The sequence below is a fragment of the Schistocerca nitens genome, chromosome 4 (assembly GCF_023898315.1).
Source record: "Schistocerca nitens isolate TAMUIC-IGC-003100 chromosome 4, iqSchNite1.1, whole genome shotgun sequence".
Taxonomy (NCBI): Eukaryota; Metazoa; Arthropoda; class Insecta; order Orthoptera; family Acrididae; genus Schistocerca; species Schistocerca nitens.
The window spans coordinates 720528392-720545485 of record NC_064617.1 but is presented as its reverse complement, the minus strand read 5'-3'; the positions used below and the strand labels follow the sequence as shown (position 1 = coordinate 720545485).

At 40.8% G+C, this 17094-nt stretch overlaps 1 protein-coding gene across 3 annotated transcripts in view; it reads left to right on the top strand.

Moving 5' to 3' along the window:
- The window catches only part of LOC126252841 (ankyrin repeat and zinc finger domain-containing protein 1-like), a 97261-nt gene extending 82327 nt beyond the window's left edge, over window positions 1–14934 (top strand). For 2 of the 3 annotated variants that reach the window (XM_049953788.1, XM_049953786.1), the window contains 3 exons: window positions 10224–10365; window positions 10447–10620; window positions 14436–14933. In XM_049953788.1, coding sequence (XP_049809745.1) covers window positions 10224–10365; window positions 10447–10620; window positions 14436–14633 — 514 coding nt within the window. In that variant the 3' untranslated portion in view covers window positions 14634–14933. Of the gene's footprint in view, window positions 1–10223; window positions 10366–10446; window positions 10621–14435 lie in introns of all 3 variants that reach the window. The other variant, XM_049953787.1, reaches the window with a different exon arrangement.
- Window positions 14935–17094: the final 2160 nt, after the last annotated feature.

Sequence of the window (17094 nt, the reverse complement as noted above, 5' to 3'; positions counted from 1 at the left end):
AAATATACTTCTGATGTTGTGTTTCAAGAGACTTCTGCTAATTTTGAAAGAGATGGTCCAGCATATGGCAGATATGCCACCTTCTTTGTCTCTTCCTGTTCTTATGGACCCTCTGGCACAGCGGCAGGGGGAACTGCCTTCTGAATATCTTTGGAAGAGTATACATTTTTTCAGAACACTGTTTGTTCTATAGCTGCTGCCAAACTGGCAGGATCTGAAAGGATCTGTGCGCAATGGATTAGAGTTCTGCACCGAATGGTGGCAAATATTGGCTTGTAGAGACACTACGTGATCAAAAGTATCCAGACACCTGTCTGAAAATGACTTACAAGTTCGTGGTGCCCTCCATTGGTAATGCTGGAATTCAATATGGTGTTGGCACACCTTGATGACAGCTTCCATTCTCACTGGCATACATTCAATCAGGTGCTGGAAGATTTCTTGTGGAATGGCAGCCCATTCTTCATGGAGTGCTGCACTGAGGAGAGGCATCGACATCGGTCGGTGAGGCCTGGCACAAAGTCGGTGTTCCAAAACCTCTCAAAGGTGTTCTATAGGATTCAGGTTAGGACTCTGTGCAGGCCAGTCCATTACATGGATGTTACTATCGTGTAACCACTCCATCACAGGCCGTGCATTATGAACAGGTGCTTGATCATGTTGAAAGATGTAATCACCATCCCTGAATTGCTCTTCAACAGTGGGAAGCAAGAAGGTGCTTAAATATTAATGTAGGCCTGTACTGTGATAGTTCCACGCAAAACAACAAGGGGTGCAAGCCCCCTCCATGAAAAACATGACCACACCATAACACCACCGCCTTCAAATTTTACTGTTGGCACTACACACACTGGCAGATGACATTCACCGGGCATCTTCTGTATCCACCCACACCCTGCCATCGAATCACCACATTGTGTACTGCGATTCGTCACTCCACATAACATTTTCCCACTGTTCAATCGTCCAATTTTTACGCTCCTTACACCAAGCGAGGCATTGTTTGGCATTTACTGGTGTGATATGTGGCTTATCAGCAGCCGCTCGACCACGAAATCCGAGTTTTCTCAACTCCCACCTAACTGTCATAATACTTACAGTGGATCCTGATGCAGTTTGGAGTTCCTGTGTGATGGTCTGGACAGATGTCTGCCTATTACACATTACGACCCTCTTCAACTGTCTGCAGTCTCTGTCAGTCAGCAGAAGAGGTCGGCCTGTAAGCTTTAGTGCTGTACGTGTCCCTTCATGTTTCCACTTCACTATCACATCGGAAACAATGGACCTAGGGATGTTTACGAGTGTGGAATTCTGGTGTACAGATTTATGACACAAGTTACACCCAATCACCTGACCACATTCGAAGTTCGTGAGTTGCACGGAGCACCCCATTCTGCTCTTTCACAGTGTCTAGTTACTACTGAGGTCACTGACATGGAGTACCTAGCAGTAGGTGGCAGCATAATGTGTCTAATATGAAAAACATATGTTTTTGGGGGTGTCCGGATACTTTTGATCACATAGTGTATGTCAGTGTGTATTGGTTTGCAGTAACACTATGCCTGAAGGTGCCACTTGCCTTTCCCTCGACTAGTACATCCAGGAATGGAAGTAATCCATCCTTCTCCAATTCCATGGTGAATTTTATATTAGGTTGGTGTGAATTCAGGTGTTCCAGCTTCTCCCTGCCATGGAGCCAAATGTCAAAGGTGTCATCCACATACCCAAGAAAGCATTTGGGTTGATGTGTGGCTGATGTAAGTGCCTCCTCTTCAGATCTTTCCATAAATAGATTGGCCACCACTGGTGGTTGAGAGTTGCCCATCGCATCCCTTCAATTTGCTCATAAAATTGACCCCTATATAGAAAGTACGTGGAGATCAGTATGTGCCTGAATAAGTCCAGGAGAGCCCCAGTGACCTTTTCTCCAATGAGATTGAATGAGTCATTCAGTGGAATCCAGGTGAAGAAGGACACTACATCCAAACTGACCATAATGTCAGAGTCCATGATGTGCAGCTGTGTAAAATGTTGTAGGAAGTGCTCTGAGTTCAATGTACACATTTCCCTGCATGTGGTGAAAGCATATTCTTCAGATACATAGCTTTACCCTAGTTAGCCATGCCAATGTTGCTGACAGTGAGTCACGGAGGTATCCCATCCTTGAAAACTTTGGGCAGTCCATACAGTCTGGGTGACACTGGTGCTTTTGAGCACAGCTTCCCTTTCTATCTTTTCAGGAAGGCCTGTCTCTTTCAGAAGAGCCTGGTCTTTTTATTCACATTGTCCGCGAGAAATGGGAGTGGAGACTGAGAAAATGGCCCTTGGATAGAGCACCAGAAACTACCGAGCAGAGGTGAAACAACCCTAGACCAGCCCCACAGTAGCGGATGTATAACTGAACACCTGATCATTCCCATGAAGGAGATGAAACGCTTGGAGCGCCTGACGAGAAGTGCAACACAGGAAGACTGCCCTGCGAGGATGTCACATCCAATACCGAAGACAACTAGAGGATGGCCAAGGCAGCAGCAGTCGCAGGATAGAAAGATGGCACAGGGAGGAAGTGAAACAGAGCACAGATGATGGGCATGACACCAGAGGTTGCACCCCCCTCCCTAGCCCCCCGACCACCAGCCCCCCCCCCCTCCCCCCTTCAAGCTGTTGCAGTTCACCTTCACCTTCCCCGCCTGACTTTTCCCCTCTGTACCATTTATGTCCCTTCATCATTCGATGTCACCAGGGCAGAATTCCTTCAGCTTATTGGGCAGCTACCTCCCCCATTTTTGCTACTTCGTAACTTAAATGTGCATCATCTCCTTTGGGGTTCTCCGAGGACCTGTCAGAGAGATGCCCTCTTGGCTGACCTTTACCAAATTAACCTCTTCTGCCTTAACACTGCCACTATCCTTTCTGACTCCTTGCACACCTATTCCCATTTGGACCTATCCTTTTGCACTGCCCAGCTTGCCCATCGTCTTGAGTGGTCCATTCTTTCTGACACCTACTCGAGTGACCATTTCCTGTGTGCTCTCTGTTTGCTGGATCCTGCCCCATCTGCATGCATGCCCAAATGGCAGCTTACTAAGGGTGACTGGCAGCTTTACTTCTCCCTGGTGACCTTTGAAGAACAAGATTTCCCCAGTTGTGATGACCAGGTGTAATGTCTTGCCAATGGTATCCTTACTGCTGCAGAACGCTCCATTCCTCACACTGCCTCTTTACCACGTCGTGTCCCAGTCCCTTGGTGGACTGAGGCAAGCCGCATTGCAATTTGCGCATGGGGACATGCTGTCCGCATTTTTAACCGTCATCCTACAATGGCAAACTGCATTCATTATAAACAGATGTGTGCAAAGTGTCTTCACGTTCTTCAGGATAGGAAACCAGCTGGCTGGATTTCTTTCACTAGTTCTTTTAACAGTTCCACCCCTTCCTCTGTCGTGTTGGCCAACCTCCGACGGCTCTCTGGGACCAAGATCCATTCCCCAATTTCTGGCCTCACAGTAGCAGACAGTGTTACTGTGGACGCTATTGCTATCTCCAACACCTTGGGCCACCATTTTGGCGAAGTTTCAAGCTCTTCCCACTATCATCCTGCCTTCTTCCATCGGACAAGAGCGGAGGAGGCTCGGATGACACCCTTTTCTTCTCCAAATCGTGAGTGCTACAATGCCACCTTTACTATGAGGGAGTGTGATCATGCTCTCAGTTCATCCCGATCCTCTGCCCCAGGACCAGACGCCATCCACATTCAGATGTTGCAGCACCTTTCTCTTGTGGGCAAGCATTTTCTGCTTAACATGACAACCGCATCTGGGCAGAGGGCACATTTCCTGGATGTTGGTGTGAAGCCACTGTCATACCCATACCTAAGCCTGGTAAGGACAAAAACCTTCCTTCTAGCTACCGCTCCATCTCTCTTACCAGCTGCATTTGCAAGGTGATGGAATGTATGATTCATGCCCGCCTGGCGCGGTGGCTCGAGTCTTGCAATTTACTGACGAATGCACACTGTGGATTTCGAGTGCAGCATTCCGCAGTTGACCATTTCGTTATTTTGTCCACCCATGTCTGAATGGTATCTGCGGAAATTCCAGACTGTGGCCATGTTTTGCGATTTGGAGAAGGCCTAAAACACCTGCTGGACAACTGGTATCTTCTGTACTCTTTACATGTGAGGCTTCCATGGCCACCTGCCCTTTTTCCTTCAGGAATTTTTAAAAGATCAAGTTTTCAAGGTGCGTGTGGGTTCTACCTTTTTGTCAGACACCTTTATCCAGGAAAACGGTATGCCTCAGGGTTCTGTCCTGAGTGTCATCCTCTTTGTTATCGCCATTAACCCTGTAATGGCCTGTCTTCTGCCAGGCATCTCTGGCTCCCTTTTTGTTGATGATTTTGCCATCTATTGCAGTTCTCCTAGGACCCGTCTCACTGAGCGGCGTCTTCAGTGATGTCTTGATCGTCTTTACTCCTGGAGCATCGACACACTACCTGCAACTTTCCCGGTGGGTGTGAACCCTTCACCACCTTGGCTTTGTGAAACGGCCCATGTTAACCTTGTCCTTCATTCGCTTCCTAGGGACACTACTCCAGCCTCAGCGTATCACCTTCAGTTTCATGACCTCCGCATGGAACTTCGCGATACTACCTTTATATACCCTGATGGCTCTCAGACTGACCGTGGGGTCGGGTATGCCTTTGTCATTTGCACCCATGTCTTTTGATATCAGCTTCTGGCATACTCTACAGTATTTACAGCCAAGCTCTTTGTCTTGTATCAGGCCACAGAATACATACAGTGACACAGCCTTTTCACTTGTGCCCTCTGCTCAGACTCACTCAGTGGCCTTCAAAGTCTGTGTGTGCTGTATATCGCCCATCCCTTAGTGCAGCGGTTTCAGGAAAACTGTCACTGGCTCACTCTTGGTGAAGTCAGTGTGATGTTTCTGTGGGTTCCTGGTCATGTCGGTCTACCAGGAAATGAGGTTGCTGACGCTGCTGCCAAGGCTGCAGTCCTTGTACCTCAGCAGCGAGTGGCTGTATTCCCTCCAACGATCTCTGTGTTGCCATCTGTCGGGAGGTGGTGCCCCTTTGGCATCACCAGTGATCCTCCCCTCACAGGAATAAGCTCCGGCTTATTAAGCCTCTCCCAGTAGCTTGGATGACTTCCTCTCGACCCTCCCACCGGAGGAGGTTATTTTAACTTGGCTGCGTAATGGGCACTGCCTTTTTAGCCATCATCATTTGCTAAGTGGCACTACCCCACCACTGTGCACATTGTACCCAAGTTTTAACTGCCCACCACATCCTGATGAAATGCCCTTTTTTAACCGTTTACATACCCGCTTGGGTTTGCCGTCTGATTTATCTGCCATTTTAGCAAATGGCGCACGGGCGTTTTACTTTTTATCCACCAAAGCAATGTGGCGAAGGCCATTTAATTTTTAGTTTTGGACCTCTGTTTTTGTACGGTGTCTTTTTTAGCTCTTTTTCCACATGCCTGTTTTTAGCTGTCTTCTGTTATGTCAATTGGGACTGACGTATAGTCGTTTTTTCTCTCCTCTCTGTCTTCGTGTTCTATAGATTTTTGAATTGGGCGCGTATGATTCCAGTTGTTTTTTGCACCCTAAACCAAACCAAACCAAACCAGAGGACGTGGATGACAGTCAGAGCACGAGCGACAAGAGAGGACAACTAGAGCTGCCCCTGTCAGGCACAGACCGCAGATGGAGTGCCTGATGCGGTGTGGACCGAAAACTGTGTGTGTAGCACCATCCAGGCATAAATACTGCATCCAATCCACCCAAGGACCAGACTCGGGGATCACCTAAAGAAGACAGCGAGCCATGCCATTGAAGTATTATTCGAGAATGACGTGAACAACTGGCAAAAGACCTTGTATTGTAGTTACACAAAACATATTTCACCCAAAACTGATTTTTGTCAGTAACATAAACCATTAAGGAGTAAATATACTGGGAAGCAAGAAAAAGAAGTAAAAAATCCTCACAAAGGCCTTTTGAGGTTGTGCAGTTATTTACTTTATACAATGTTCTCACTGGTCTCTTCTGTTGAATAAATACTTCTTTTACTTTACCTGCACTGTCCCAGAAGATAATTTCATGTGCAGCATGGAGTCTAAGTCTACCAAATAAGTTAACAATCTTCTCTTTAGTCAATATAATAACTACGAATAAAACATGCTGAACTAAGCTTCTTGAATAGTTTATGTATGTATTGACTACATTTTAATTTATCATCCTACTGAACCCCAAGAAGGTACACACATTGTGTTTCATTTAATGTATGACCATGAATGTCTACTTCTAGTACTAGCAAAGTTATTTTCGCTTGTCCAAAATTTCTCCATATGAGCCTTCTGATATTAAGACTTAAACTGTTTGTGTGAACCAGTTATAATAAGCTATCATTTGTGTTGTCTCTGGTATGTCTACTGTTGCACCCACGATTAAAATGCTTGTGCCGTCAGCAAATATTACAGTTTTTGACTTCTCTTTTGTAGACATTACCACATCATTTATGTATCTATAAGATTCCATGTGAAGTTCTGATAAATCAAACACATCTACTGACATTCCATCTGGTGTTTCATTCTCTTCATCATCATCATCTTCTTCTTCTTTTTCTTCTTCTTCTTCTTCTTCTTCTTCTTCTTCTTCAACTTCTTCTTCTTATGCACTTCCAAGTATTAGCCCTTTGCCTGTTACCGTGCCCTTCTCTTCCTTGGACTTTACAGATTTCTTCAGTCAATCAGTTATAATTTCTGACTTTGTAAAGTAATCTGCCACTGTTCACTGTGTTGAGATGTTCACTCTGGTTTCTTCTGTTATCTTCAATTTTGTTACTTGCTTTAAATATGTTTAACTCCCTCCCAGTGTCACTGTTTCTTAATCTATCTGCTCTGTACAGCCTTTCATAACCCTAAGAAATATCATTTCACCTATCTCAATCTTACTTTTTTTTTCTCATTTGTAAATGACCCATGTCTCACTTTCGTAGAAGTATGTGGGACCAGACATTCTACATCTACACCGATACTCCAGAACCAGCGGTACAGTGTGTGGCAGAGGGTATCCATACCACTACTAATCACTTCCTTTCCTGTTCCACTCACAAGTTGAACGAGGGAAAAATGATTGTCTATACGCCTCTGTATTAGCCCTTATTTCTCATATCTTATCTTCATGCTCCTTACGTGCAATTTATGTTGGAAGCAACAGAATCATTCTGCAGTCAACTTCTAATCTACATCTACATGGTTACTCTGCATTTCATACTTAAGTGCCTGGCAGAGGGTTAATCAAACCATTTTCATACCACTTCTCTATCATTCCACTCTTGATTGGTGCGCGGGAAAAAGGAACACCTAAATCTTTCCGTTCGAGCTATGATTTCTCTTATTGTATTATGATGATCATTTCTCCCTATGTTGGTGGATGTCAACAAAATATTTTCGCATTTGGAATACAAAGTTGGTGATTGAAGTTTCGTAAATAGATCTCGCTGCAAAGAAAACCGCCTTTGTTTCAGTGACTGCCACCCTAACTCACGTATCATATCAGTGACACTCTCACCCCTAATGTGCGATAACATGAAACGAGCTGCCCTTCTTTGCAATGCCCTCAATGTCCTACGTCAGTCCTACCTGGTAAGGATCCCACACTGCGTAGCAATATTCCACCAGAGGACGGACAAGTGTAATGTAGGCTGTCTCTTTAGTGGGTTTGTCGCATCATCTAAGTGTTCTGCCAACAAAGCGCAGTCTTTGTTTTGTCTTCCCCACCATATTATCTATGTGGTCTTTCCAATTTAAGTTGCTTGTAATTGTAACTCCTAGGTATTTAGTTGAATTGACAGCCCTTAGATTTGTGCGACTTATCGTATACCCAAAATTTATTGGATTTCTTTTAGTACCCATGTGGATGACCTCGCACTTTTCTTTGTGTAGTGCCAATGGCCACTTTTCGCACCATACAGAAATTCTCTGTAGATCATTTTGTAATTGGAATTGATCGTCTGATGATTTTACTAGACGGTAAATTACAGCGTCATCTGCAAACTGTCTAAGGGGCCTGCTCAGATTATCACCTAGATCATTTATGTAAATCAGAAACAACAGAGGTCCCATGACATCACCTTGCGGAATGGCAGATATCACTTCTGTTCTACTCGATGATTTACCATCTATCACTACGAACTGTGACCCCTCTGAGAGAAAATCGCGAATCCAGTTGGTTCTCTAAATTTTCTCAATAGTGCTCCTTGAAAAGAACATCACCTTCCCTTCAGCAATTCCCATTTGAGTTCCCAAAGCATGTCCATAACACTTGCAAGTTGTTTGAACCTGACAGTAACATATCTAGCAGTCCGCCTCTGAATTGCTTTGATGTCTTCCTTGAATCCGACCTGGTACAGTCCCAAACACCCGAGCAGTACTAAAGAATAGGTTGCACTACCACCTTATATGCGGTCTCCTATACAAATGAACCACACTTTCTTAGAATTCTTCCAATAAACTGAAGTCAACCATTCATCTTTCCCACTACAGTCCAATGATTGAGTACCAGTTTTAAAATCCAAAGACGTGGAGCTTGGTCCTCCTTTGATCTTAGGATTCTTTTCTATCATTTATTGCTAGTTTCAGTGCTGGAAGCAATTTGTTGATGTGAAAAATCCCAAGTGGCCTTACTAAGGAAAGTGGTGCAGTGATTAGCACACTGGACTCGCATTTGGGAGGAAAACATTTCAAACCCATGCCAAGCCATCCAGATTTAGATTTTCTGTGATTTCCTTAAATTGCTCCAGGTAAATGCAGGACTGATTCCTATGTAAGGGCACAGCTGTTTCCCTTCCCCATCCTTGACACATCCGAGCTTGTACTCTGTCTCTAAAGACCTCGATGTTGACAGGATGTTAAACCCAATCTTCCTTCCTTACTTCCTAGTTGCACTACGGTTTGGAGTCTGTATTAAACTGTGGGTCACTTGCAACTGGCTGAGTCATTTCAAAGGTCAAATTAAAGCAAGGGCATCCACGTCCAGTAGAACTATGCCTAATACAGCACTGTGGTGTTCAAACCAACCTTTGTGTTGATGATAAGTTTGCATTTACTTTTATTGACTGTAACTTTTGACATTAACTCAAAACAGAAATCTGATTGGTGTTGCCCATACAGCCTAGCAAATAGAAATGACAATGAATATATTGGTTTCAAGTCTGCCACTGGACCATAGCAGATCTGAGCACCGTATATTCAACGTGTGTGCCTGGAAAGTGTGAAGAGTTGTGTGATAACTCGTACAGAGGACCGTAGGATTGTGTTTATTAGCAAGAATTTTTGACACATAAGAAAATTCTCAGGAAGCATCTTCAAAACAGGTGGGAATATTGTATATTCAGGGTCATCTTATAGCTGGATAGATACGCTAAGCTCAGCATACATTGTTCATATCCACCAAGTTAAGAAATTACTTTGTAGTCTATTTTCCACATTCTCTTCCATTAATTTACTATTCTAGCAGTACTTTGACAGCTTGTTTTTTAGGTGCCTTTAATTATAACATTTCTTTACTGGCAAAATGTTAAGTGTACTCACTCAGAAAAGCTGATTATCACTGTCATCTCTACTCCCATCAGTATTCCTCCATTGTTTAAACCTTGTCCGAATGGACTCATAAGTCTCTCAGTTTGCTTAAGGACAAGGTTTGAATCCTTTTCTTTATTTTCACACGCTGAGATCTGCTTACTTGAATGTGTAAATATTCTGTTTTAATTACAATATTTGTGGGAGTATTAATTTACAGACACAAAGTAGTCGGTCTTCTTTTTAGATTTACATTTTGCTCTTCATATCATCCCAGTTTTTTGTTCATATATTTTTATTGCTACTGCCTCATTTGATGTCACCAGTTAATGTTTTCAGCATCAAGTTTCACTTGAGATGTAACTTCCTTATTTTCCTGGTTGAAAACAGCAGCATCAGAGAGAGAGAGAGTAAATTTCAGGCTGATTGTGGCTTCTAGGCTACCAACTGATAAGTAGGAAAGGTCTTATGCATTCTGAAGAAAGAAGTTCAGTTTTCTAAATAAATAAAAATAAAAATAGGTGTGTGTGTAAAAGAAGATGCGAATGAATGGAAGAAAAAGTGCTAATTGTATGCTCCATAGATTCTTTGGTAACATTAATTTGAAATGTTGCAGGATGCTGTTGTCTGCTGGATCTGATCCATGTCATAAAAATAAAAAGTTGCAAACACCATATGTTGTATCTTACAATAAAGAAACGAAAAATGTATTCAGGCTGTTTTATGCAGAGTTTCCTGATAAGTACAATTACAGAAAGGTAAATCGCTACAAACTTGTTACTCATACCTCGCAATTAACACTTAAATTGGAAATAACAAGTGTGATACCTAAATTTTAGTCGCAGATACCAGGTCCATTAACAGATGAAACAGAAAAGAAAATGCTAGAAAAACGTCGAATGCAACGAAAGCTAAAGAGAGAAAGAGAGAAAGTTAAGAAGCAGGAAGAAGAAAAAATAAAAAAAGAAGAGGCTGAAAAGGAGAGATTTTTGCGCCTCAGTGACAGAGAAAAGGTACTACTAAGAACAAATTATATTCTATTCCAGTTATTGAACTTTTTTCTGTGTGTTATTGACCATAGTGAAGCAAATTTCTAAAAGTGCTTTTCCACTATATAGTAATACAACAAAAGCAGCAGGTGTAATTGCAGATTTACATATGAGTCAATATGGGTTGCTGTTTCTGTCTTTTGTGTATGTTAAATGCCCTAAGAATATGTAATAATAAAAATGCTGAGTCATACCAGAAATTTTGAATGAGTGCTGCAGATCTCTTTCTGTCAGTATGTGTATTAAATGCAACAGTGAAGCTCCACCACCACTACAAAGCTCCTGTAACTCTCTCATCTTGAAATTCACAAACTGCGGTGCAACGTTCTACTCAATACAGCACTGGACAATAACTAACTGACTTGCATCACTGAAAATTCTGGCAGTTACACATTAAACATAGGCATTTGCAGGGATGCCAACCACATTTTGCTCCAACACACCATTGCCATGAAACTATGAATGTTCCGGAATTTTTTGAACAGATACAGTATTTATTTTCTTGTGCCTGTAATTTTTTTTTCCTAACAAGTGGCCTGTTTTTGTACCTAAATTTTCCTGTAGCTTTCTCATCTAAGCATGATAAATGAGTAACATCAAATATACCACTTTCCATGCTTGCATAATTCTTCATAACTTTATCAAACAATGGGTTGGAAAAATATAATGGGAAAGTTCTGGTAGGGTGTCGATAATTGAGGAGTAAAGACCACTCAGTGAACAGCAGAAGCATTGATTTGTCGACAGGTAGACACAAAAGAGAAGGGGGGAGGGGGGGACCTTGCTAGCTCTTTCTGAATAAATCCTTCGTCATGCCAGAGCTCACACGTGTGTGTGTGTGTGTGTGTGTGTGTGTGTGTGTGTGTGTGTGTGTGCACATGCCCCCTGTCCCCCAGACACACACACACACACACACACACACACACACACACACCAGCAGGTCACACAGTCATTGGCAATGAGAATAAATTCTCAAAATGTGTCATGCTAATCATGAAAGTGTTCCATTGTTAAAAACATGAGTTCCACCACTTCGTATGGGCTGCTAATTCATGAGGCCATCAGTGACAGTGAACTTAGAGTGCTCAAGAGTAGATAAAGTCAGTGAAACACTGTGGGGAGATGCACCTAGTTCAGCTCAGCGAAATGTACTGTGATTGATGGGCTGCTAGGCGTGCGGCATAAGCCTAGAGTGTGCCGTAAGTGTGAGCTTGTGTGAACTCCGTTTAGTGGGCGACCAGATGCAGCAGCCATAAGCACAGAGTGTGAACTCGCTGCAGAGCAATTGGGTGACATCCTAAGTACCCACCTGATGTCAATACACCTGTGGAGGCATATGACTCACAGAAGCCAGGTAGTACTGTGCTGACAGTGCTGTTTGTAGTGATGCTTGCGCCTCTGGCAGTGAGGCTGGTGCCACACAGTACCATGGCGTCTGCTGGGAGTTCAGTTGTAAACAACCTTGTGTGACTGTCAGATTGCTTTTGTTCAGTCTCCAGAGGAAGAGTTGTTAGCAGGCCGGCACTGCAGCAACCCATCATACATGACTGGTTGGTGGCTATGTCATGGGTGGCAGCTTGTGGATACGTCAGTTGACGTGTTACCAATTTTTGTTTGAATTTGTGAAGATTTACAGTATTTAATTTCATGTCAAGGGGGACTTGCTGAAAACCTTTGTACTGTGAAAATTATTTGGGAGCTAATCATCAGTACTTTCAAAAACAGGAACTCATTCTCTAACATATCTGATAATTCACCTGATCAACTTACATACCTGTACTACTTCCACCAATATTTTTTTCTTTTTCTTCTAATAACAGCAACATTCATAAATATTATGCTACAAAAAGAAATGACTTACAGTATCCATCACTGTACCTCAGTATGTCATAGAAGACAGTGAAGTATTTGATCATAAAAATGCTTTGACCACTTACTTTTCTCTGTGAAGAGACTACAGGTAACACAAATAACTTCAAACATTCAAATCATATCTGGTTGACATTCCCTCCTATGCTGTATGCTTTCTGAATATAAAGAAGCAGGGGTCACGGAGCAAGGGCAAGGGCGAGAACTAGGATAAAGAAAAGTGATGAAAGTAAGATTGTCCCATGAACAGTGAGATCATTAGCCACATTTCACTATTTTGTTAGGCATCTAAAGAGTCTCCTTATTGCTGAGCTTTCATACTATGATAAAAGCTACAAAATTGGCTCATGACTCTATAATATTGTTTTAAATAGATATAATCATCTTGCTGCTAAAATATAGATTTATTTTACTGAGAAAATATTGTATTGTTTTTAGTTTTTACAATTTTCTATATGTATTTTGGAACATTGAACATCAAATTTTCTAACATTGAATCATACTGAAGAATCTTTGTCCATTAAAGAATGTTCTATAACCTTTAATTTTGTGAAGAAATTATATGACAGTCTGCATATTAGGAATAACTGTGTACTTTTTAGTAAGGGGTGAGGCAGAGTAAGCAGTAGTTTTGAAAAAGCTGCAGAAAAAATCCGATTAATGTTTCCAAATTTTACTTTTACCACCTTATATTACTTAAAAATTCGTTTAAGAAAATTAAGTAAATGTAACTAAGTTTTAAAAATAAATCCAGTAATATGATATCTGTTCAGACTTAGACATTTTTCACGCAAGCGTTGAAGTTATTCATTTCATTCCACAGCTTTTCCAATGGGATATGGAACACCTCCTCTCAGCCATTCATTCAGTGCTTCAACTTTACTCTTCAGCTAACCCCCAAGTTGCACATTGCTGAGTCCGCTGAACAGGCAGACCATGCAGTAACTTATTTTGAGAGATCACGTGATTTCGAAACAAAGCATTAATGATATTCATGCTTACTCTTGCCATGAGAAAGATTGCTTCATCTTGCTGGAAAAAAGTTCCCTCATTTACTTCATACTGAGGATGCTATGGAGTAAAAAAGTTTTCCAAAATGTCTGCATATCTTTGTGAAGTCACTGTCACATAATCTTTGGAAAAGCAGGTCCCTATGATCCCCGATGAAGATGTAATGTACCCCACAGCAACTTTTGTGGAATGAGAAGGTTGCTGAAGTTCTTGTTGTAGGATTCACATCAATCCACAACCTAAAGTTCTGCATGTTCATGTAACCAGACAAATGGAAATGGGCCTCGTCACTCATTCATAAATTGTTCATAGTATTTCTGTCTGCATAAATTAAATTCAGCATGTCTTCACCAATTCATCTTCAAGAACCTGAATAATTTGAATCTTTTAAGAATGTTAGTGTAGATTGTTGTAAAAAATCCGCCTAATTATTCTCTTGGAAATCCCAAGTGCAGTGCCATACTGTTGAGCTAAGTGATGTGGGCTTCTTTCAAATACAACTCGTACTTGCTCAATGTTTTCAAGAGCACACACTGTATTTGGTTTTCCAGGCTTTTTTATTGTTGTTGGCAAAGTTTTTAACCCACTTTTTATTCCCGCAGGAATATTGCACCAATAGATTACAATTAATTTGGAAATAGGTGTGAAAAGCATGACAGGACTGCACATAAGAACTACTCTTTTGGTAAAATGCTTTGACAGTATGCATGCTGTGCTGCAATGTCCATTGCTCCATTGCTACTGAATGCTAATGCGTCAGAAACCTGGTTGCTTGTATCCCCACCTTCTTCCATAGGCTGAAAATTATTCAAACATTTTTCAGAATAACTTTTTACTCTGCCTCACAGTGTTTTTGTTTTCAGTGCATGACATACTCAATTTCCTTTTGTCAATGACAGTGTGCGTTGGCAGCAGAGCGCAGAATGCTGTTGAATGCAGAGAAGAACGGAGGAGTTCTTCCAACAATCTCTCGCTGTTTTCAGTGTGCAAAAGATATCACTGGCTGTACCCCATTTGAATACAACATGTATAAATTCTGTTCCATTGAGTGCCTTAAACAACATCGTACCAGTGCAAAAGTTACTGGTAAATCTTGACAGTCCAGCAGCAAAATGCAATCATTTAACCCTTTGTACAACAGCATTTGTAGCTGCCAGAATCCAGAAAATGTTGTGTTTTTGAAACATGTGATTTTAAATATTTTTAGCTATTTTATGTACAAGTTTAATTGTAGGAAATCAAAGGAAAAATCATCATTTTCAAATAGTTATTTATTAAAGAATTTACTCAATATGTACTAAGCAGAAATGATACATAAGCTTTATACATGTTTTTATATTGTGGTGTAACTAACTTAAAAAGTCCATTTTAGTGACTGTCAGGAACCAGAATGAATTTACAAAATGATTGGAGTGGAATAAATGGTTTTAAAGCAAACATTATCAAAGTATTGTATGTTATTTTCCCATACCTTATTATCTTCTTAATATATGACATTATTATTGAGAAGTTTTAGATGTTTTTTGTGGAACTCTGTTTTAATATTTAGTTCATCTTGTTTGTAAGTTGTATAAAATCATGTATTTCTCCAGTTTCCTAATAGGAGGAAAAGAATTGATTAGTGACCTTTAGATATCAATATGTATGAGTTGCAATATTATTGCAGCTATAAAATGAGCATGACAAATGGTAAACTGTTTTAGAAGCACTATTCAGGCACACCAAAGAATATTTTAAATTATCATAAATTTCTCTGTATTTTTACTAAGCAAGGTGGTGCATACAGTAATATGATGGGGTTTCTGTTTAGTGGGAGTGTGATTTAAGTTGCTGCCTAGACATTTAAGTGTAAGTTTTCTGTTGTTTCCATAAAATACTTCAGACAGAGGCTGGGATGAGTCTTTTAAGTTCCCCACTAGGGTAGCCACTTGCTCACAAACAGCCATTGATAATATCTGCATAGAAAAGTCCAATGAACAAAATTATATTACAAAACCAATAGTCAACGGCCTCTCAGACCATGACATGCACTTCCTTCTGTTAAATGTTAATACTGAACAGGATATAAAATCTGTTAAATCTGAGCTCAAGAGGGTGATCAATAAGCCAAAAATTGATTATTTTAGGACACTCCTCAGAGACATTCACTGGACTGATGTTTACAGTGCTCATGGCACGAATGAAAAATATAACACTTTTGCTAATAAAGTGCTTACCTTATTCGAACACTGTTTTCCCCCAAAACTTAACAAGGTTAGAGCAAAGTCTACAAAAAAGCCATGGATTACTCGAGGAATAGGGGTATCTTGTAAAACAAAAAGAAAACTGTATCTGTCAATCCGAAACAGTTCCGATGTTGATGCTATAGCACATTACAAGAAATACTGCAAAATATTAAAGACTGTAATACGGATGTCAAAGCAAATATATTACAAGGAAAAAATAGTCATATCAGATAACAAAATAAAGACAATATGGGATATAGTGAAGGAGGAGACCGGTAGAACCAGACATGAAGAGGAACAAATAGCATTAAGAGTAAATGATACATTGGTGACAGATGTGTATAGTGTTGCAGAATTTTTTAATAAACATTTTATAACTGTCATGGTTGTTCCAAGATGGCCGCCGAGTAAGTGACGCCAGAAACCATTTCCAGAAAGTTAAGTGATTTATACAGGAATATAATTTAGTTTAACGCCGACAACAAATTAAATACGTGCATTAGTGTATCGTTTAGTCTTGCCATTAAAGGTTTGACTTTTCTTTGCGTATTTTTTCAGAAAACACGAAAAGATCGTAACTTCGCGAAGTCGCGCTTAGGCTTAAATTTTGTAAACGTGTTTGTTTATTGTTTCACGGTAATTTAACTAGTTTCTCGGTAACAAATAAGTAAACTACCGTAAATAGCGTATAACTTCATTGTTTTAATACAGATATCAGAAAAACAGCGTAACTTTATATCAAAAACTCGCCTATATACATTTGTTTATAGGCCTAATTCTCGTAACGTTTTTGGAGAATCAAAGTTAAAGTACCTCGTTTAATTGTCCTTTTTTTCATTCAATCGAGTGAAATATATAATAAATAGCGTATACCTTCATTGTTTTAATACAGATCTCAGAAAAACAGCGGAATTTTAAATCAGAAACTTGCTTATATACATTTGTGAATAGGCTTAATTCTTGTAACGTCTTTTTTGATTTTCGGTAATTTAATTGATTTATTCTAGCTAAAGTATTATTTTTGCCATGAGTGAGAAGTGCCTGACTTGCCGTAGAATTGTTAGTTCCGGGGTTTGGTGTGATGGATGTAGTAGTTTTTTTCATTGGGGGGATTGCAGTGGCGTGGGTGTTGGGAAAGTGGATCAGGCTCATCAGTGGTTATGTAGGATTTGCAGCAGAGATAGGAAGATAGTGGAACAGGAGGGGAAAATTGCTGCCCTTCAGGCTGAGCTAGATCAGGCTAGGGAAGATCTGGACAGGTTAAGGAGGGAGAAGGGCAAAGAGAGGTGGGAAGTGGCAACAGGTAGCAGAAGGAACAGGCCTAGAACTAAGT